Source organism: Lontra canadensis, unplaced genomic scaffold, assembly GCF_010015895.1.
Source record: "Lontra canadensis isolate GAN:19392208 unplaced genomic scaffold, GSC_riverotter_1.0 scaffold1, whole genome shotgun sequence".
NCBI lineage: Eukaryota > Metazoa > Chordata > Mammalia > Carnivora > Mustelidae > Lontra > Lontra canadensis.
Window position 1 is genome coordinate 35,617,849 of NW_022630995.1, and position 21,325 is coordinate 35,639,173.

At 44.9% G+C, this 21,325-nt stretch overlaps 1 protein-coding gene across 2 annotated transcripts in view; it reads right to left on the bottom strand.

The window, feature by feature from the left end:
* Nucleotides 1–503: 503 nt before the first annotated feature.
* KLF3 (Kruppel like factor 3) overlaps nt 504–21,325 on the bottom strand; it is a 32,124-nt gene continuing 11,302 nt past the window's right edge. Inside the window, exons 1-6 of one of the 2 annotated variants that reach the window (XM_032853467.1) lie at nt 19,945–19,963; nt 17,702–17,797; nt 8,983–9,469; nt 8,152–8,302; nt 3,134–3,294; nt 504–1,108 (exon numbers count right to left, since the gene is read on the bottom strand). In XM_032853467.1, the coding sequence (XP_032709358.1) occupies nt 927–1,108; nt 3,134–3,294; nt 8,152–8,302; nt 8,983–9,469; nt 17,702–17,758 (1,038 nt within the window). In that variant the 5' untranslated portion in view covers nt 17,759–17,797; nt 19,945–19,963 and the 3' untranslated portion in view covers nt 504–926. Of the gene's footprint in view, nt 1,109–3,133; nt 3,295–8,151; nt 8,303–8,982; nt 9,470–17,701; nt 17,798–19,944; nt 19,964–21,325 lie in introns of those variants that run through there. The other variant, XM_032853456.1, reaches the window with a different exon arrangement.

Here is a 21,325-nt window from a genome sequence, read left to right on the forward strand (position 1 = left end):
GGGATAAGTAGGACTCACTCCATCAGTTTTTCGGCTCTGCTGGATGCTTCTGCACAGTCGAGCAGAGAGACTGAGGCTCTGGGGATGCCCTGTGCAGCTAACCCAGTGATGAAAGCTCATCGGGAGAGCCCGAGCCCAGGAGGAAGGGGCCTCCCTCGACCATGCTGCTGCCTCTCCCTGCACCACGCCCCTTCTTCGTTCTGACTCCCTGCGAGGCTGGGCCGCTCACTGACAGAGATCACCTGCCTTACTCAGCACTGCAGCTCAACCCCGGGGGTGGCAAAGACTTTGTTAGCTGCAGGCATAGAAGTGAGTCAAGGACTTAATTTAGAGGACGTGGTAAATCCGAGTTGACAATCAGGGTTTGTGAAGGGCAACGGAAGGGAAGAAGGGTGGACGGACAGTCCTATCTGAAATTTGGCTGCACGTTTGCCTAACCTGGGAGAGGGGCCGCCCTCCTTCTTGCTGGCAAGCACAAAATACGATCACAGGGCACAGAGGTATCAAGGTCCCCTGGCAAGGACTTGAAGGCTGGATACTGTATTTCTAATACATTTACTTTGACATTCTTTTGAGAAATACATGGAGAAATCGACAATTGGCTATTTTAAGTTTACATGTTCCCTTGTTCTCATTACATTAAACGTATCTGTAAGAAGGGTTTGCTTAGCATCCCCGGAAAAAAAAAAAAAAAAAAAAAAGAAAAAAAGAGTTCACATTCTTTAGGTCTGACCCGTGGTAAGGAAGAGGATTAGAGAACATCTACTACTGACCATATGGAAGTTTGAATGATATAAATTCTGAGATTCAGGCCAGCTGAATCCAAATTAAAATGTACATGTAAAAAATGAGTTAGATCATGGGAAGGAGGACAGAGAGAGAGCCAGGAGAGTGGGGAGCCACGCTGAGGCAGGGGACGGAGCCATTCAAACTAGCATGTGGCGTTTCCTATGGAGGGCAAGGTGGTCAGAGCGGGAGAAGCTGCGGTCACAGTCTGGACACTGGAAAGGTTTGATTCCAGTATGTTTTCGGAAATGTCTTGTTAGTTCATCAGACCGAGCAAACTTCCATGTGCATCCTTCCCATGTACATTTGTAGGGTTTTTCTCCTGCAAAAAGGAAAAACGGAAAAGCTTATTTTTTTTTTTTTTTGAGGGTGAAAGGCTATTCATTAGTAAAAACAGTAAAGATCTTTTGAGCTACAACTCTGGGCAAATATTATTTCCAAGGTATGTCCCTCCATCCCCTCACCGAACAAGAAAACAAGTGGCTTAATTCTCTTACTATTTAACTAGCACTCTGCACCCCTCCCCGCCACAAAGAAAAGATTTTAAAAGTTTTCACAGCATAAAGCCACTGAAATCCATTCGGAGGAGCTTGCAAGTAATTTTGGTTTTGCCCTAAATAGCAGGGAGGAGTCACTTAAGAAACAACTTGTGATCTGTATTTATCTTCAAGTCTTAAGCTACCGTGATGCTTAGTTACACACAGTGCTTTCCACTTAATGAGAAGTCCAAACAAAGTTTATGGGATTTCCTTCTTATTTTAACAGTTTCCTAAAAATAAGAAGCGTGATAGACACCGACAGGAATTTCAGCATCTTTTGTTTGAGTCAACTGCAATTATGCTGAGGTATAATGCTCTGAGACATCCTAAAAATACGGTAGTTCCTCCTCGGCCTGTCAACAGCGAGGTCTCTCCGACCCCCTCCCTCGGGATAACGGTAGTGGACAGGTGAGGAACAGAAGACCCTTGGCGGGAAATCACAGGGAGAGCCAGCATGAAGGCCCTTACAAATAAAAAGGCTGTTAGTGGCCATCGTACATGTTTAATATGAGTCACTAAGGGCAAATGGGCCTCACAAATCAATTCCCACTTACTATCCCCCTTGTTGTCTAAAAATTTTAAGGATTGACATGCCTTGGTATTTCGAGGAGCCCTTCAGAATTGTCTTACCTGCTTTGCTTCAGAGAATGTAAACGCTGAGGTGTTTTTCCTACATCTAAATTGTTATTCAAATAACCAATGTCTTTTTTCATCTTAAGCTGAAGTTGGTTAACATCCACCTCTCAGGTCCCATTAATGCCCTGGGAATGCTTTTTTACTGGTTTCCCTGGCATCTGAGACCTGATGCTTCTCTAAACGCAAGGTGCACCCCCCACCCCAAGTTCCCTTTAAGAACCTTGTGACCAAACCCAAGAACTCAGCTGTCTGCAAGCTGCCTTTCCCTCTCCCTGGGAATCACTGAGTAACTTCACTCCATACTGCCACTCTCCTTCCCCTTTCTCTTTCAAATCCCAGATTTTCCTTGTTGTGAACATACCTAATAGGAGTGACTCCCAAGGCTCAACAACAAACAAACAGCAAACAAACAACGGACATCCTGAGTGAAGGAAAATGTGCCCAGGGGACAATGGCTGTTATACTAGAATTTCACATCCAGGGTCCTGAGGTTAGAGCAGACGAGGCCTGCTGTCAGCATGGCTCTCTCACACTGACTGCCAAGTGGGCTGTGGACACCATTCCTGTAGGGGTTCCTCAAGCGGCTCTGCTCATGAAACGTTCAAGAGGGAATAGAACAGCTGTGTGTTTCTTCACCCGTGTAATCACTTCTGGAAGATCTGGTGGCATGCTCTGTGTTCGATCCTGGGCAGAAGTAGTAATACCCCAGAACAAACAGGGCAGGCGAGAGCACAGAAGTTCCCTCAGTTTTAGAAGACAAAGGTCACCCAAATATCTTTCCTTTTCTGTATTTGTTCTGCATAAAGAACTGTGGTGGTTTTGGTTTGCTTGTTTGCTGCCGTTGTGAATCTGGTGATGTACCACATTTATTAAAGGATGGTGCCTACAAAGGCCACATCCTTGATGAAATAGGCCCAGGGCTAAGAACAGTCCCACCCCCCTTCCCACCCCCCAGCTCCCTGGAACACAGAGCACACAACTCCACGGGACTGGGAGCAACCCTGTCATGGTGATAACCTTGCATCCATTCTAACTCATTACGAAAATACATCTTGACCGAAAAAGTGCATTTTTCACAATTATCATCACCTCTGAAAGCTAGAACATTCCTAACATTCCATTTCACTCTCTCTCATGAGGAAAAGATGGAGGGCGCGTAGCGTTTCTGATACCTGTGTGTGTTCTTCTGTGCGCTTTCAAGTGAGAGCTTTTAGTGTACACCTTGTTGCACCCGTCGTAGTCACATCTGTGTATCCTCCGCTTCCTCTGGGTGTCCGGAGATTCCACAGGTAACGGTCTCTTTCCCGGTTGCACTATGACCGACGGGTGATTCCTAGGAAAGCCAACGTGCAGTGTGAAATATCCGGGGGAAAGCCTCTCTCCTTTCCTTCAGTCTACTACCAAAGGCATTAACACCACTAGGCAAAACCAACCAAACAAACAAAACGAAAAAAAAACCCAACGACAACAACAACAAAAAGAAATTAGCTGATCAACCCAAGAAGCACTTCTATAGTCATTCAACAAACATGGAGTGAGCACCTACCATGAGCCAGGCACTGTGCTTGGCACCGGGACACAAAGATGAATAAAAACAGGGTTCCTGCCCTCGAGGAGCTCACACTCTAGGGGGAGACAGACATGTAGATAAGTAATGACAGTAAGAAGGGTTAGGTGCTACGCTAGAGGGAGACGCAGGCGCTAGGAGAGGCTTTCCCTCAGTACAGATTCGCCTATTTACACAATCTCGTGGTACGAGAGCGAAGCTGAGTAGGGTTCCAGCGTCCTTCCATGGCTTGCCCTAATGGTTATTTAGTGTAGGGAAGAATACAGGTCAAATTCCTAAAGCTCGGGCAATCTTGCTCGTTATCTACATTTTATCCTTTCCGAAACTGGCAATGATTTTCTCTTAAAGATCACCAATCCACGTCTGAGTTTCAAATTCTGGCTCTTCCAAAATGAATAAAGAAAGGCACTGCTGTTTTCAAAACCTCAGACCTTTCCTGTTGCTGTCATTCCTGCGTGAGGGAGGATTCTGGTGCAGTGCCAGTTCTCAGGGGCACCTGACGTCTTCCTGCCTTCTGCCTGCTTGCCCACACCCCTTCCTGCATCCGCACACCTTTCCTGGGGGGCTCTGAAAACCAATCAGGTCAACCACCACTGCTCTAAACTTTCTCTTTTTCAGAAGGAGAGAAGAGGCAGATGGGGAAAGATCTGGGGAAACGTCTATAAAGCTTTCTGGGGCTTCCTCCGCTGATTAATGTCAGTAATTAAAAAATTCTAATCGGTTCATTAGCTTTCCTAACGACTGATTACTTGATACATCATCGCAAGCTTATGGAACTGGCCTCCAATGGTAACAGGTAATAAAGACTCGTCTCTTAAACTGGGATCTAAAGTTCTTTAAATGGTCCAAATAATATCCGAATTTTTCTGTAGAAGTGTGGATGAGGAAAAGAAAAGGAATCTGATGAAGGCAAACACACATGCTTGGGAGAGAAAAAAGGGTAATAAAATTTCACCATCAAAATCAAAAGGGAGCCCCTGAAATGAAACTTGTTTTGATCTTGGTAAAAATCTCAATACATGTGCCCTATCAGGACCTCTTCCAGGCCCACTAAGTAACTAGGAAAAGAATAAAAGGTGCATTGATCTTAAGTGACTATTTATTTTTCACTTCTATTATTAGCAAAGAAAACTGGCAGTTTTGAGTCTCACTTTACCCCTACCTTAATGTTTAGTGGGGTCAATACAGAAGAATGAAGAGCCAGGTTTAGGTGGAAAAGTCAACACTGGGGGGAGGGGTGCAAGGACTTCAGTTATATGTATGTACAAACAGAGAGAAAATGGAAGAGTGACAGATCTGGGGACACATACAGGTTTTTAGGAAGTGGAATTAGTAATTTTAATTACTTTCCTAGAGAAAGAAAAGAGTTGTCGGTTTATTTTTAACTTTCAACTTTAATGCCATCAACTATAATGTTTCATCTTCATTAAGAGAACTTCAGGAAATAAAATGCTGGGGGAAAAACTGAATGGTTAAAATAGATCTCCTCTGCCGCTGGGATACTGGGGGGAGTATCCCAGGTGATTTTAGACATCTCTCCCAATTATTAGATTTTATGGGTTGGAAATCTGTCTCATAGTATCCGTGCGGTAGTTCTGACTGCTTTCCCCAGCTCATTTTGCATATAAAGGTACGTTAAAAGGCTGTGTGTGCTCCAACGTCAAATCCCAGCTCTGTCACTCATAGTCCCTGGGACCCTGCGCACGGGACCGATCCTCTCTGTGCCTCCATGTCCTCTATACAGTGGGGATGCTGGTAATAATATGATGTCAGAAAGTTGTGAGTAACATACACAGAGGACTGAAGGGTAACATCAGTTCCAGATGTGAATCTACCAAATGGTTGCGGTTAATGTTTTGAAGTTCAGAAGAAACCCATTTGCAAACTTGGCCTCTACAGTGGTTTAATTTCATGAGGAGTTTTTTGGGGGATCTCCCAACACCAGGAAAGGAAATCCCTGCTCCAGCCAATGTCTACCTTGAAAGGTAGCATCATTCTGAGAGCGGGTGGCGGCCCCATCTCTAGAGGGCCGGATGCTGGCACAGGTGGCAGCTGGAGGCCGGGGTCTCAAGACTGCCCCCTTTTTGGACTCTCCGCTGCTCATTTTCAGAGAGGCTGTTTGGGATCATTACAACCAAGGGTTGCTGTAATTCATAGACACAATTAAATGGTGAGATCTGATCCTCAAGTTCTTTGTTCTAAATACACTTCATATATGTAAATATAAAAAAAAGAGAAGAGAGAAGGAATCTGATAGACATTCAAGTGCCTTTAAAAATCATCCTAAAGCTGTTAACTCTTTTGTGCAAGCAAATGGATTTCAAAGCTGTATCTTAAAGTCCACCTTTGGACAGGAAGAGTTTCCGGAAAGAGAATTATCGGGACCGCCTCACTGCAATGGCACTAGGCGCTTGGTTTCAATCGATTCTTTCCTGGCTAGCTGGCTTCCTCTGTGGGCTGCTACTGGGCACATTCCAAGACATTACTTAATCACATCTGTGAGAGAATTACTTAAAGACTACATGTCCCAGTTGTGGCTAATCTGTTGAATTTTTTGAGGAGCAAAATGCATTCTTAGGTCAGCATTAAAATAAGCATATTACTCATTAATCATTAAAAGCCACCGAGCTTGAGATCATCAAAAGGACATCACTCAAAGTAAGCAGAAAGTATGTTCTTTTCAGCAGCATTTAGAGCGCAAAATACTGCTTTCAAATCTTCTTCTTCTGTTACGGTTTGCATTGCAATTCACAGTAACCTTGACTTTGGAATCACCCCTTTTCAGTCCGGGGGTCATCCCTCCCTCTCTCTGCGGGCACTTGGCTATATACCATCTTACTCACCACGTGGGCAAGAACAATGACAAGTGCAAGTCATGTAGCCAGTCACCTTGCCAGAGACACCTGGCACCATAAAAGAGGAGGGAACTCGGCCTGCAAGGTATGTCTATTTTGGCTGGTCTTTCTGTGTTTCCTTCCACCCGAGAGCAGGAGTGGGGGGGCAATGGTTAGATAGGAAGAGCCCTCATCAGGTGGCAGGAGGATGGAGGCCGGACCCTGCTGCTGTTCAGTGTGATTCTAGGAAAATTATCTAATGTCTTGGCTCAGCCGTCTCCATTTGCTCTGACTCCCACATGCTTGTTGTGCTGCAATGAAATAATTCCTTTGGAAACACGTGGGAAAGTCTCACCGGGGGTGGGGGAAGCATGATGCAACTGTGAACTGGGAAAGGTAGTATCAGTCCAAGTTCACCGGACACTCTCTCCCTGCTGGTGTGGCTCCTTGTAGGGTTCATTCTCTTCTCCATTTCTCAGGGAGCTAAGGACAACCCCTGCCCCCCCCAAAATAACCAACTAGGACTTGTTGCAATGGGCACTGAACATGACCCTGAACATGACCTACTATGAAGGGGTGCCTGCCTCGGTTAGATGTGGACAGAACTAGAATGTAGATCTTAAGTTCAAGAAAATAGCTGTTGAAAAGCCGGAGAATTCACACTCTGTTGCAGAACGCCTTGGGTAAGAGAGATGGGAAAAGACGACGTAGAAAGGAGTGTAGAACACTGTTTTAAGTTGGAAAAAAGTACTATGGGAGAAAGAGGACGGAAGGGGCCTAGGGGGAAGAAGACTACTGCCTTGTACCAGGAAGCCGGCCACTGAAGTCAACCTTGAAAGTGCCACACCACAAGACAATTACAAGGAAAATAATCACAACCAGTAATGAAAACAGAGAGGAAACGGAGGCAGCAAGATTGACTAAGCCAAGGTTATACATATGGTGGAGAGCAGAGCTGGGATCCAAGATGCCTGACCCAAAGGTCACCTTCCGAGCTCCTACAAACACAGCCTCCAGTAGAAGGCAAGACAAGGCTATCTACTGTAGCAAATCCCATTAATAATGCTATTTAACTTGTGTTTGATACCCATCACAAGTTAGACCTAAAACAAACCACTGTTCAGGGCTTGGATGTAGTTGATACAGAAACCTTCCTCCTGGATGGCAGTTCTAAACCACGCTGAACATTCTAAGGGCAGATGTGATGAAGACCAGAGATGAGAGAATAATGGGTTATTCCAACACTGAACTTCTCCGAGCTACACAAAAACTTTCGGTTGCCACCACGGTCTACAGGTCTTTCTTGGAATGACTTCCTCGGGCTCACAGGTGGCCTGAAAATTCTGACTGAAGACATTCCCCACCACAGAAACAGTATTAGAGGTGACAACTGGAAGGACGAGGTGTGTCTTTTCAAGTTTTCACGATCCAACCTCATGTAGAATATCCAGAATATCAAATTCAATCCATATCAGGATAAAGATTATGGGAAAACTATGTATAGTCTAGGAGGGTTAAAAAAAACAAAAACAAAAAATCCCCCAAACCCCCACAACTGTTGTGACAAGTGGCAATCACAAGTGCTCAATCTGTTGCTGACTTGACAAGAATGTCAGGATGCAGTCCATAGAGCAGAACACACTGCCTTTGGAGAGATTTCCCATCCTTCCCAGCGGCTGCAAGGTGTTCCTGGCAATCCACACAGCACGAGCTGGAAGCGCGTGCTTCCAACCCAGGTCCCAAGAATCGCGCCACCACGCGAATGTCTGGCAGACCTGAACATACTTACTCTTGCAACAGTGCTTGTGGGGGGGACACTGAGTTCATTAAAGGGGGTGACATTTCTTCAGGATAATAATCTGTCCTCTGTGGTTCAATCCCAGGTTCTATTTTAATTTTTTTCTGTAATATAGGCTTCTCATATGATTCAATTACAGGTACTAAAAAATAAAAATAGAAAAGTCACTCATGTACAATCGACCAATTTCAGTTTTTTTTTTTAGAAGTTTACTGCACAGCTTCTATCTACGACAAGGATGTGTGGAGTATCTATTGGCTGGCAAAATTACAGCAGAAAGCAAATCTGGGGGGTGGGGGAGATCACGTTTTCCCCCAACCACTATTCCATCAACAAGCAGCAAGTGTCAGAAGCTGGCCTTTGAGCACATAGGCCCCAAATGGGTCTCCCTTAGGATTCTAGGAAATCTCCTTTTAACCCCACAGTCTTCTGCCTGTGACCAGCCAGTAAATGAGCTGGCTTTCAGTAACCATTACTTATCACTGCGATCAAAGGCATTTATTAAATGCCGTTTTAACGGAACCAGGTCAGCATTCAATAAAGCAGAATACAAAGTCAGGATGTTCAGTATCCTAAGTTGACAATTACGCAGTGACGTAACCATTTCGTGGCATTAAACAGCCTGGTTCCTGGGAGCTCTTCCAGTAGCAACACTTAAAAAAAAAAAAAGAGAAAGAACCCCCCCACCCCCAAAGACATCAGAAAGGAAATGCCTCAGGCAGGCTGACCCTAAGGGGACTAGCTCCTCCAAGAGCACAAGAGCTCTTGGCCCTGCCCCGGGTGCTGAGCCGGAGCGGCCGCGCAGTCGGCGGTGGCCTTTACCTTGCATGCTGCTGTTTGAGTTCTCCATGTCCTCCGACAAGGAGACCATGAGCGGCTGCTGGAGGTGGCTGGTGTACATGAAGGGGACCGGCTGCACCACGACGGGCTGGATGACGGGCAGTATCCCGGGGCTGCGGATGCCGTGGCGGGACAGGGCGGCGGCCATGACCGGGGGCATGGACAGCGGCACGCCAAAGGGCTGCACGCCCGGGGGAGGCGGCGAGTACTTCTTCATGGGCGGGCTGGAGGAAGGCATGCTCAGGCCGGGCGAGGCTCTCCGGTGCGAGGGCTGGAACTTCAGCGACGAAGGAGAACTGCCCGCGGAGGGCGGCGAGCTGCGCTTGTTCACGGTCAGGTCCACCGGCTCCATCTGCATCCCGTGCGACAGGCCCTCCGGGGTCTGGAAGAACTTATCCGGCAACGGGGTGGAGTAGATGACGCCGTACTTGTTGGGCTTCATTGACTCCATGTAACTGGATGGGTAGGACTGTCGGGAAGGAAACACAGAAGCGTCTAAGCCGCGACCCAGGTGCATTCGCTTTGGAAATGGCAATGAAACTGGAGAGGTCCTCCAAGGCACGCTCAATTAGGTGGGCTCAATAAGCAGGGTACGGTCAGACGGCTCCTGACCCTAAACAATGCCATGAGGGGGCTGGTGTACTAAAGGTTAGGGTTAATGGGATAACTGTGTCTCATGAAACATTCTAACTGAATTCCCCGTCAGACGTTAAGGTTGAGGTTCAGGTTGATACCAGGCAAAAATTCAAGAACAGGTCATAAACAGAAGACTTATTATGGGCCTTGGTTGGTGGGAGTCGGTGTTGGGGTTCACCAACAGCCAGCCAAGCCAACGAACCCCCCCCCCCACAGCTTTGCTGACATGGCTCCTCAGTCGGCAGGAAATGCTGTCACTCCCCACCAGAGGAGGACGTCTGTCCTTCTCACCATACGCTGGTGTATAATACGGAGAACCAGGGCTGCAGGGCAGTAGGTTTGGGGGGTGGCTTCAGCTGCTGACCAACCCATGCCGAGGGTCACGCGACCAACAGTCCTGGTTTGCCCCTGACGGTCTGGTTTTAGCACTAAAAGCCCTACGTCCCAGGAGACTCCTCAGTCTCCTGCAACCAGGTCAGTATCCCTCCCGCCTCCACACCCCGAAGCCCACCCGCGCGCAATTATGTCCTTGACCCCTGCTTGTTCGATGGTCTTAGTCAGTTTGAATGAAACCGTAGAAGGTGACTTGATGTCCAAGTTTGCGCATGACACAGAACTGTGAGACAGCTAATGGGACTCCAGTTAAGGTAAGGACACAAGGTGCTTGAAGCAACTTGCACACTGACCCAGGCCTGGTGCTTCCTCCAAAGCTAAGAGGTGACAACTGACCTACTTTATCTCTATTCTATTCTATTTATTTATTTTAAAGATTTTATTTGACAGAGTGAGCCGGACAAGCAGGGGAGAGGGAGAAGCAGGCTCCTATGGAGCAGGGAGCCCGACTTGGGGCTCGATCCCAGAATCCTGCGATCATGACCTGAGCCGAAGGCAGACACCTAAACAGCTGAGCCACCCTTTAAAATACCTTCCTCTCTTGTACTATCAGAATAATGGACTACTACCAGTTTTAAATACAAACCAATCATAATCGCTACACACTATGGGTATGGTCCTTGGCCCTGGAATTCACTAGAATGACTTCTATTCCTTAGTCATCATTGGGGGAAAAAAAAAATCTTTGCTGTAGGATGCTTTTTAAAAAATTACACTCAACAGAAGTTATTTTCTTTACTCTTAAGTATTTCAGGGAAACTGAAACGTTCAGTGATGACCATTTCAAGTCCCTGTGCAGGAAACTACTCGTATTTGAATTCTTTACACTTGATCTTAGCCAGAAGGCCAAGAAGCGATGTGTATCTGAATATACTGAAAGTGGTAACATACTATTCCTCCCTTCCAGCTCTCAAATCCAATGCAGTGCTCATCCTGAGACAATACTAGCTCATAAGACAGCCAAGAAAACCCACCAATGGGGCCTTATCATTAAAGAGCTTAAAGGCATGATAAACTTCTGGGTTGCCCCAGTCCCCCAGTGGCCACTACTGTGAATTATAAACGATTGTGGGACAGCGGTGGTTTTTACTGGGATTACCACGGATATCACACCCTTTCTTCTCTGGGCCTCCACGAGGTAAAACCTCCACAGGGCTAATAAGCACCCTGGTGTTGTTGCGAAAACTCCCTTCTCTGGGCATAGCAGGCCTAAGATCAGGGAGTATCTGGGCGGTGTGGGACCAGGCAGTATTTATCTTCATCTGCTTTTGAAGTCACTTTCTCATTGTTAAGATTGTGTTTTTTTTTTTTTTTTAAGATTTTATTTATTTATTTGACAGATCACAAGTAGGCAGAGAGGCAGGCAGAGAGAGATGGGGAAGCAGGCTCCCCGCTGAGCAGAGAGCCCGATGAAGGGCTCAATCCCAGGACCTTGGGATCATGACCTGAGCTAAAGGCAGAGACTTAACCCACTGAGCCACCCAGGCGCCCCTGTTTTGTTCTTTTGTTCTTTCTTTATCCCTGTCAACGCCCATCATCTCCTAGAACTGTGATTTCTGTAGGAGGTACACACCTCTCTGGGGGCACCAAAGATACTTCCAGATAGTACACAAAAAATACACAGTGCTTTAAAATAGTTACGTGTTTATTTAAATTGCATAAGAAAAAACTTTTTTGTACAGTAGTGATACATCCTCTTCAAAATAAATTTATTATGTTAATAAAAGCATGTCGACAAAAGAGGGCAGGAAAAATTACTAAATATTAGAATCGAAGGTGCCATGGGGATAAGGCAAAATTTGTCAAGATGACTGAAAACCCAAATTCTAAATTTTAAATAATTTAAAATTGTAACTGGATTCAATAAGCTATGTTGGGAGCTTTACCCACACTGTGGTGCCAGAAGTCCCTTCTCTTTCTAGACCAGTAGGAGCACTGTAATGGGTCTGATCCCCCCAATCAGGGCTTCTCGAACCTCGCTCTGCATGAATGCACCTGACCCATCTTGTCAAAATACAGATTCTGAGTTTCTGGGGAGCAGCCCTATGGGCACAGACCCTTTTTAAACAGCATGGCTCTAAATGACAAAGAGATACAGAGTAGAATAAAAATACCAATTTTTAGTATTAAAATTTGGTAAGCCATTCAGAAACAATTTAAAGGTGGGGGAAGAATTTTTCACTAATAATACTATTTAAAAAACAAGGACGTGAAGGATATAAATAAGGAAATACAAAATATATAAATGGTGATTTATAAAAGATTTAATTTATTTAAGAGAGACAGAGCCCGTGTGCACAGGGGAGGGGGTGCAGTGCGGGGCAGGAGTGTGGGCAGAAGGGGAGGGAGAGGGAGACAATCTCTAAGATACTCCATGCTGAGCAGGGAACCTGATGAGTAAGAGGACGGATGCTTAACTGACTGAGCCACTCAAGCGCCCCCTATAAACTGTTCTTTTGGAAAACAGCTTTGAGTTATATATCAAGAATCAGAGGAAAAGACTATTTCTACCTTTCTTTAGAACCAGGTACATGTAAGTAGACCACAGGGTGAGAGGCCCAAAACATACAGCTATATTAATACTAAATACATTTACATCTAAATATTAAAATACGTAAAGTTATGAGGCAGTGATTTGCTAAAAATAAATAAATAAATAAATAAAATTCCTATAAATACATTTACATCTAAATATTAAAATACGTAAAGTTATGAGGCAGTGATTTGCTAAAAATAAATAAATAAATAAATAAAATTCCTAGTATGTACAACAAAGGTTTGAAGAAGTCATTAAATACAGGGGTAGAAAGATTTCTCCTAGTTCTAAAGGTTAACTCACTTCATAGGATTCTCAAAAGGGCAAAAGTCATGGTACTAGAAACAAAAAGTTAGGAAATGGGAGGTAGCATTTTTTTCTACTCACCAAAATGTACTTCTCCCTTATTTTCAGCCCTATTCTTCAAAGACCTCCCTATGACCTAGATTTTAATGCCAAGTTATTGGCAGCTAAATAGAAAGCAGAATGAGGACACACTTTTACTGCTGTCACTGCTGGATTTTTCTAACTGTGGGGTGAATTTAAGGAAAAGTAGGAATTTAGAACCTGGGAGATTTGCAAATTTAATAATCATCTCGGGTTTCTCGAGCCATAAAGAAAAAGCCACACATCAAGCCAAGTTTTATAAACATGCACATTCCTGCTGACTCTGCTCCCCAGTGGCTGCCCCACGCCCCCCTGTCCCCCATCCCCTGGCCTGACCTGCAGTATATGCAAGGCTACAGGGCTAAAAGTAGGGAGACACGTTTGGATACACAACAGAGTACACAATTAACTCTTTCCAGTCTGACCGCCTTGTAAAAGGGTGAAGAAACGTGGCTCCTCACACCATCTCACCAGAAAACCCCACAGCAGTGGTTACCAGAGCCTTCTGTGAGACGCATCTGCTTCCATTGTCTGGGTGGAGCACACGAGCTACTACATCAGCCAGCAACCGTGCAGAAATCCACATGACAGGGTTCGCTCCGGGTGTGTGCCTTCTATGGACACCACGGTAATAGGAGCCTCGTCTCTGTTCCAGACCTTTCCTATCTCCTAGCAAAGCAGTGCGAACAGGCGCTGGAGGAGCCCCAAATCCAAAGCAGACTCAAGTGTTGATGACGCAGCCAGCACTCCTCCGGCCCCCGATGGCCACCCAGCCCCACTGTGCACAGCGCTCACTCGGGGAGGCCTTCTATCCTGGAACAGAGCAGCCTGAAGACAGACTCCAGCAAGGGTCTCTCTAATCTTTCAGCCCTCACTGGGGGTGGGAATGGGCTGTTAACTTTCCAGAAAGTTCTCTCCCGTTGTGACATCTATGTCACATTTATTTGCAGACTGCCTCCTCTTACCAGAACGGGAGATGAGGGTCTGGCTTTCATCGATAAACACGGGATGAACGAGTGAAGTGAATCCGTGCACACTGAGCGGGTTTTTACCACTGTCCAGACTAAAGATAGCACCCATTCTTTGGATTCTTGAAAACCAGGAGGATTTTAATTGTGACAGGGAAGAAGGCACCGTGTTTGGATGATTTTCCAAAGCTACCACTTTGTACTTAAGTGAACATTTCTTTTTTTAAGATTTTATTTATTTGTGAGAGAGAGAGAGAGAGAGTGTGAGCACAAGCAGGGGGAGTGGTAGGCAGAGCAAGAAGCTGGCGCCCCATGCGGAACTCGATCCCAGGACCCTGAGATCTTGACCTGAGCTGCAGGCAGGGGCCCAACCGACTGAGCCACCCATGCATCCCTTAAGTGAGCATTTCAATCGTTTGTTTTATTGGGAAGAGTTTTGGTGAGTTTTCCATCACCAGACAGCTGAAGCGGATGGAGTGATTGCACAAAACACGGGCAGTAAGGTCTCTAGTTCACTGCTCTTTAATATGAAAAAAAAAGTGAGCATCCGTGACAGGGCCAAGGCAAGTCAGAGGAATCTTCATACCAAGGGTGGGGTTCCCAGTGCAGGAAGGCGTGGTGCGTTTATAAACACACACTCTGGAAACAGCCGATGTCATACCCTTCTATGCAAACAAAAGTAGAAAGCGCTCTTTCTGCCAGGCTCAGAAGAGTCATGAAAGTTTCTGTGAGAACAGAACAGAGGTCCTACTGATTTTAAGTACTTCTCAATCTGTAAGGAGTCTGTTAGAGGGTAATTTTCATTACAAGAAAGGGGTGGGGGGGGGAGAATACACTTTTTTCCCCCCCCAAAAGTTATCTTTCTTTCCTTAGGAATAAAATAAGAAAGACTACTTTGAAAAACTTTGGTTTCTTTCTCACTTCCTGAATTCAATTCCTTAATCTCCAGCTTTCTTTGACGATATACTGGTGAAAGTCACTCTTCACATGTGCATTTTGTATTCACAGGCTGTTTCTTCGCGTACATATGATCATCTCCAATTTAACAGAAAGGAAAGAGACTCAGGGAGCCATGGGTGGTGTGCCAACAATCACACTGATAGGAGATGGCAGAGACCCACAGCCAGGGGAGGGGGCCGTGGTCTACTCTGCCCCACATTCTTGCACATTTTCCTAGGGCGGTTCAAAGCCATCCTGTTTGCCTCAGAGCTCAAGGGTTAAGCAGGGGAGGGTACTGAAGGCTTGCATTTCCCTAAGTGAGAAAGGACACTTCCTTATTTTCTCTAAACTACAGCAAAATACCAAGTAACCAACCAACCTTTAGGTCAAGGGTGGTATTAAAAAAAAAAAAGGAATAAAGCAATAATAAATTAGGTTTAGCACACTCCACCTAGGGAGGCAGGAAAGATAAAATCTGAATATTCAAGAGTGGAAACAAAGGCTTTTTATTTAGTTTTGTTAAGTAGAATAAATCACAACCCCCCCCCCCCCCCCGCAAATGTTTCAGTTAACGCAGGTTTTGCTTAATTAAGAGAAAGACATTTCCTTGTGGGGACTGATTCTAACTTTTGGTGAAATGATCTAATTAAATTTTCTAAGCGTTAGCTGGAAGCTGAAATTGAGAACTGGAGTATGAAAGAGAAAAAGACCACTAATTGCAAAGATACTTCTATATGTTTTAACTTCACGTATTTAAGTTACAGCATTATAAGTATAAATGTTACTTCAAATTCATTTCACTTCCATTTTTTTTTTCAGTCAAGTGCATTTGCTTGCCCTTAAATTCTATCTTACCAACTTGGCAATGCCGATCTTCGTTTGAGCTTTAAATTGGCTCTTCAGCCGTATTTTCATGCTTGATTAAAGGCACTGGAAGTATACTGAATATTAAAATGCATCAAAGATGGTTCTGCATCATTTATAAAATTAATCATATTCTCCAGTACTAAAAACCTATTCATATTTCAAGGATATCATTAATAGGGAAATTTTATACCTCAATTTTCCTCCAATGTGATCATGCAATAGTCTGGGGTAAGGGGCTGATGAATATACGGTGAAAGGACCTAGTAACATCAGAAGTCAATTCAGTTTTTTGATTAATGAAGTTCTTATTGCTCGGTGACCGCGTATTCAGACACTTGCTTATCCAGTTATCACATCAGAATGTAAATGTTATTTCCTTACAGCCACTCAGACCTCACTTTTCACTGTCCACAGCAGTAAACACTTCACGGGCTCAGTCCTACCCATGGCAACTCAGCTCCAAGGGCCTCCGAGTGACCCCTGCGTCTTGTATAAACATTTTTGGCAGGAGCCTCGGCAGCCGACGCATAAGGATGATCTAATTTTGCAAGCGTGTCATTACCAACCTTCGGATACACAACTCGGGCCACGTTTTCCCCCTTGTGACTATTTTCCAAGCCCGTGGAAGAAAAGAGCAAGACGGAGTGGGAGCCTTGCCTTGTTATTTCCTATTGGCCCAACCAATGGCCAGGAGTCCAAACCACTCCCTGCCTGTAAGTCCCCCGCCCCCTTTCGGTTACCACCCGTTACCACCCCGTCCCACTTCCACGGCACCAGTGCTGGACCTCGACAAGCCCCTGTCTCACAGCCAGCCGCCTGTGGCCCAGAAGCATCCCTGGGGGGCTGGCTTCACACACTGGTGCTGAGAAAGACAAGCAGACTCCCTCCCAGCCAGACTCCTCCAAGCGCAAAGGAATCCCTCTCCTCAAGGCCATGTTCTCTTTCACTACCTTCTCCTCAACCATCTCACCCCGGGAACAGCTCAGGATAGCTGCTGTCATTGGTTTTTTAAGTGAATCGTTTTATTCTGAACACGTTTTTAGATGCAGGACTTGAGGGCTTCTCCCCACCCCCACCCTGTTTCCTTTTTTATTTCATCAGCTCCATGAAGGAGATGCTGAACACTACAGAAGACAAAATGGAATGCTTTTTTCTTCTGGTATCAAAAAGAAAAAGACATTTACAAACATTTTTAAGAAACTCTTTTACTGGGCCCCTGGGTGGCTCAGTCAGTTAAGCCTCTGCCTTCGGCTCAGGTCATGATCCAAGGGTCCTGGGATCGAGTCCCACACTGGGCTCCCTGCTCAGCAGATGGCCTGCTTCTCCCTCCCCAGCTCTCCCTCTCTCTGTGTCAAATAAATAAATAAAATCTTAAAAAAGAAAAGAAAAAAAGAAACTCTTCTATTATGATCAGGGTGGTGATCCTGAGTAAAAAAACACCTCACAGGATTACTCTCTTGGTGCAGATTTCTTGTAAAAGTACATCTGAAAACTGCTTCCTAACCATGATAAACACTGCATACAGGGATTTTTTTTTTTTTTTTAAATGTTCCTGGGGGCAGTTGGCAGGGGCGGGGCGGGGGTTGGAAGTCCCCAGATGCACATTAATTTTTAAAAATCAGTCTGGCCAGACCTTTTTTTTTTCTTGGCCCAAACCAATAATCCTGAGAGCTCAAACTAAAAAGCTAGTAACAGGAGTTTTTGTAAACCTCCTTCCAGTCATGGCCAGATTCACCTATGACCCAAGTTCTGTGCTGATCCAATCTTGGGGGCATGGGGTAATGGACCCCGCTGATTAAAGGACACACACTGCTAAAAAGGTGTTCACCCCACTCACTGACCAAGGCTTTGAGAAAAGTCTGTTCACCAAATGCCTGTCCAGTGATGAGTAACTTGAAGGAGTAACACAACACACAGTCATGCTATTGGCACTAGGAATAAAAGAGAAGATGTGGCTCAATTTTGGAAAACTTACCACCGACACAGGGTCCATGGCCTCTTGCTTGACAGGGACTGGGTCAAACATGAGCATTCTTTTAGTTCAGCTTTCTAGGGTACTCTGGTGTTTGGCCTAGAAAACAAAACAAGCCGTCCAAATAAATCTCAAGGTTACTTTAAATATAAACTAGTAAAAAGAAAATGTAAGAGTCCTCAAACCCCTTCTCAGCTCCTTCCTCTCCCCTGGGCCCAGAATGGCTGGAATTTATTTTCCTTACCTATGAAAGATGCCATCTGATAGAATTAAAACCAGATTCCATGGTCCTAAGTCGATGAGAGCCAACTGGCATTTCTAACTCAAATACATAAACCCTGACATTTCTGGAACAATATGTACACAGCCCCCTCTGGGCAGCCAAGCTGGCTTAAGATCGCTGTGCAATTCACCAGAAGTTCACATGATATATGAGTGTTAAACGTTTTTCCTTATGTTCATTACAGAAAAAATCAAGAAAAAACAAACAGGCAAAAAGAAAACCTAGAACCAACCACCGTTCCCATCTTCAGTTTTTATCCTTCCGAACTCTCTTTTAAAATGGATTATAGCACACCCATAATTTCATTTGACAACTGATTGTGAAAATGTTTCTTTTTCAGCAAGTATGGTTCCCTACTATTGAATTCAGTGTGCCACTGTGCCAAAAGTTTGCTTCAAGTTTTCAGTTTACTTCAAGTTTCCCTTTTAACTGGGCACCGAGGTTGCTTCTAAATTTTCACCATTATGGATGGCAGTGAGCCTCTCTGTACTTAGGTCCTCCTGGATATCCGTAATTCATCTTTAGGGTAAATCTTATGTAGGGGAATTCTTGGGTGAGAAGCACTGTACATTTTCCAAAGCAGCTGAGGTATCATCCAGCGAAAATACTATTTCCATGAACAAAATAGAACCCACTCTTCAACATGTCCACCTGCCCTGTGTATTACCATTTATTAAAAACAAAACAAAACAAAACAAAACTTTGGTTAGTTTCAAAATGGCCAACTATTTTTATTCTAAATTGATTTACTTATTAAAATCGGATTTTTCCCCGTGTTTATTTACCATTTGCGTGTCTTCTCTAGACCCTATGTGAGGTTCTTGCACCCCTCCCCCAAGGCTGCCCATTGTTTTCTAAGCACTTTTTATATATGAAGACTATTAGTTTGTATTCATTCCCATTCTTCATTAGGAAATGAGCTGATCTTCAGCCTAATGTAAAGGAAATGTCCATCTTAATCCTGTTTGGCTTTCTCTTCTTCTGTTGTTAAGGCTTGTGTTTTCCTTCCCTTTCTTTTGGTGTTCTGGACTAGCTCACTTCTGGCACTTCTCTCCATCAAGCCAACTGCTTCCCCACCAAAATACCCAGTCTGCTCAACAATCAGCTGCGTTTCATAGGCTTTGGAATCACTGCCCAGCTACTGCCCAGATCTTCAACAACCTGCTTCAGGCACCTACAATCCAAATCTGGCTTAAGGGTTTGGAGCTTTGGTTGAAGGCAAGGTCTTTTCTGGACCCCTCTGGTTTGGGTGGGAAAGTGAGCAAGTTCCAGACGGCATTCTACCCAGAAAAGCTGCCGAAGTCTCTGGTTCTAGGTTCCCTCCTATTTTTCAGTATGAAAACTCCCCAGCCCGTACCTCCAGGACCACAGTCCTGCAGTTTGCTATATCCACGCACTGTGGGTCATACACTAGGAAAGCTTCACGTACAATTACAAAAATAATACTGTCCTCCTTGTGCGTCCTTGTTCCATTGAAGAAAGACTGTTCTGGGTCTCATGACAACACGTGAGAATCGTCATTAACTCCACATAAGGCTCTGACTTCGAATTTTATTTTCCTACATCACAGTAGGTATTATAATCTGTGAACACAATTTGATACCAGGCTGCTCCAATCAATGGTGCTAATACCCTCTTATGTATGCCAGCAAAAACAAACCCCAACAGCCAGTGAAAAATGGATGATTTCATAATGAAGGATGAAAACCCCTTTTGTGTCTTAGGATCTATTATTAACCAGTTCCCAGCCTAGCAGCTGCAGAGATGGATATGGTTCTGAGAGCTGCTGCCCAGTGCCTCCTAGCAGACTGTCAACAAAAGATGCAGAGATCTCCTGCTTGCATCAGTGAGGTCAGGAAATTCAGCAGCTCTGACCCTTGGCCGGCCACCCCTCCCCCCAAGCCTTTTAAATGGAATGTAATGGCCACCCCTCCCCCAAGTCTTTTAAATTGAATTTACTCTTAGATTCATCCACTCTACTGGAGGGGGTCTTGACGCAAATCCTTCTAAATAGAAGCAGTCCTAGGTGCATGATGAAAGAGCCCAGTTCTGCAGACTCAAGCAGGCGATCTGCATGCTTGCTGTGAAATTTAAAGCAAAGCAGAACTCTTTGCCCTGTCAATAGTTTATACCCACAAATACGCATACAAATTTTGGAGATGCATACTGTATTCACAGCACTAAATTTGTCAGTTCCAGCGTCTGGAACAACATCAAGTATTGGCCTCTGTGCTAACATACCCAGCCTTAGAGGTCAGTCCCCTCCGCCCTTTAAAAAACTCATAACCAGGGGGGCCTGGGTGGCTCCGTCAGTTAAGCATCTGCCTTCCGCTCAGGTCATGATCCCAGAGTCCTGGGATGGAGTCCCACATCGGGCTCCCTGCTGGGGGGTGGGGGAAGCCTGCTTCTCCCACTGTCTGCCACTCCCCCTGCATGCACACACTAACTCTCTCTCACTGATAAATAAAAATCTTAAGACAAAACAAAACAAAAAAACCCTCTCAGACTGAATTGTTACAAGTGACCAGGAGCGGACATCCTGCCTGAGACCTCACCTGGGGCCTGGTCACTTCCCAGCCACACCACAACATAGCTTCCGGCTGGTGTGTGCCACACCGTACCGTACACCCTTCGCCACCAGGAAGAGTGCACAGTGGAATTAGGATGGGCTCTGGTTCAAATTCTAACTCCACCACCTAGCTCATAAAGCCTTTAACGACTTTTCCTAATGCCCACAGCAGGGACTACTAAATCCACTTAGAAATAAATGACACATTAACCTACTACATCTCTTCTCATTTTAAGACATTATTTAAATCACTTTCATTCTTTTAAGTTTTATCTAAATCTAAGGGCACGAAAATGCTTCACAGGACTTGAAATCGCAGAAGAAAAGTCAAGTCTAATAGGGAGCATCTGCTCCAATGACACTTGATTTATTTGTGTTAAAAAATAATTATAAAGGTATGCTTATGTGTTCAGAATGGTACCTCAAGAGTTAATTCCATCACTGAGGGAGGGCTATTTCTTATTGTAGAAGTATTTCAGCTACTAAGTGAAAAAGGAGTGGTAGAATTAGGGTATCTCATTTCAAAACTCCTGAACAAGCCATCGCTGGACAGTCAATGACTCTGCAGAAGTCACGTATCACTACCAACAGAACCAAAGTCACTCACTGTCCTTTCGCATGGTGAATAGTACTCTGTTCCCAACCTGGTCTGCTTCTAAAATGACTGATCATACTTTCAGTGGTCGTCACTGAATCCGGAACAAGAGAATGTGAAGGGCATGCAAAGAAAACCGTCCACTCTTGGCTGTTATTAACACAGTCCTTTCTGGGAGGG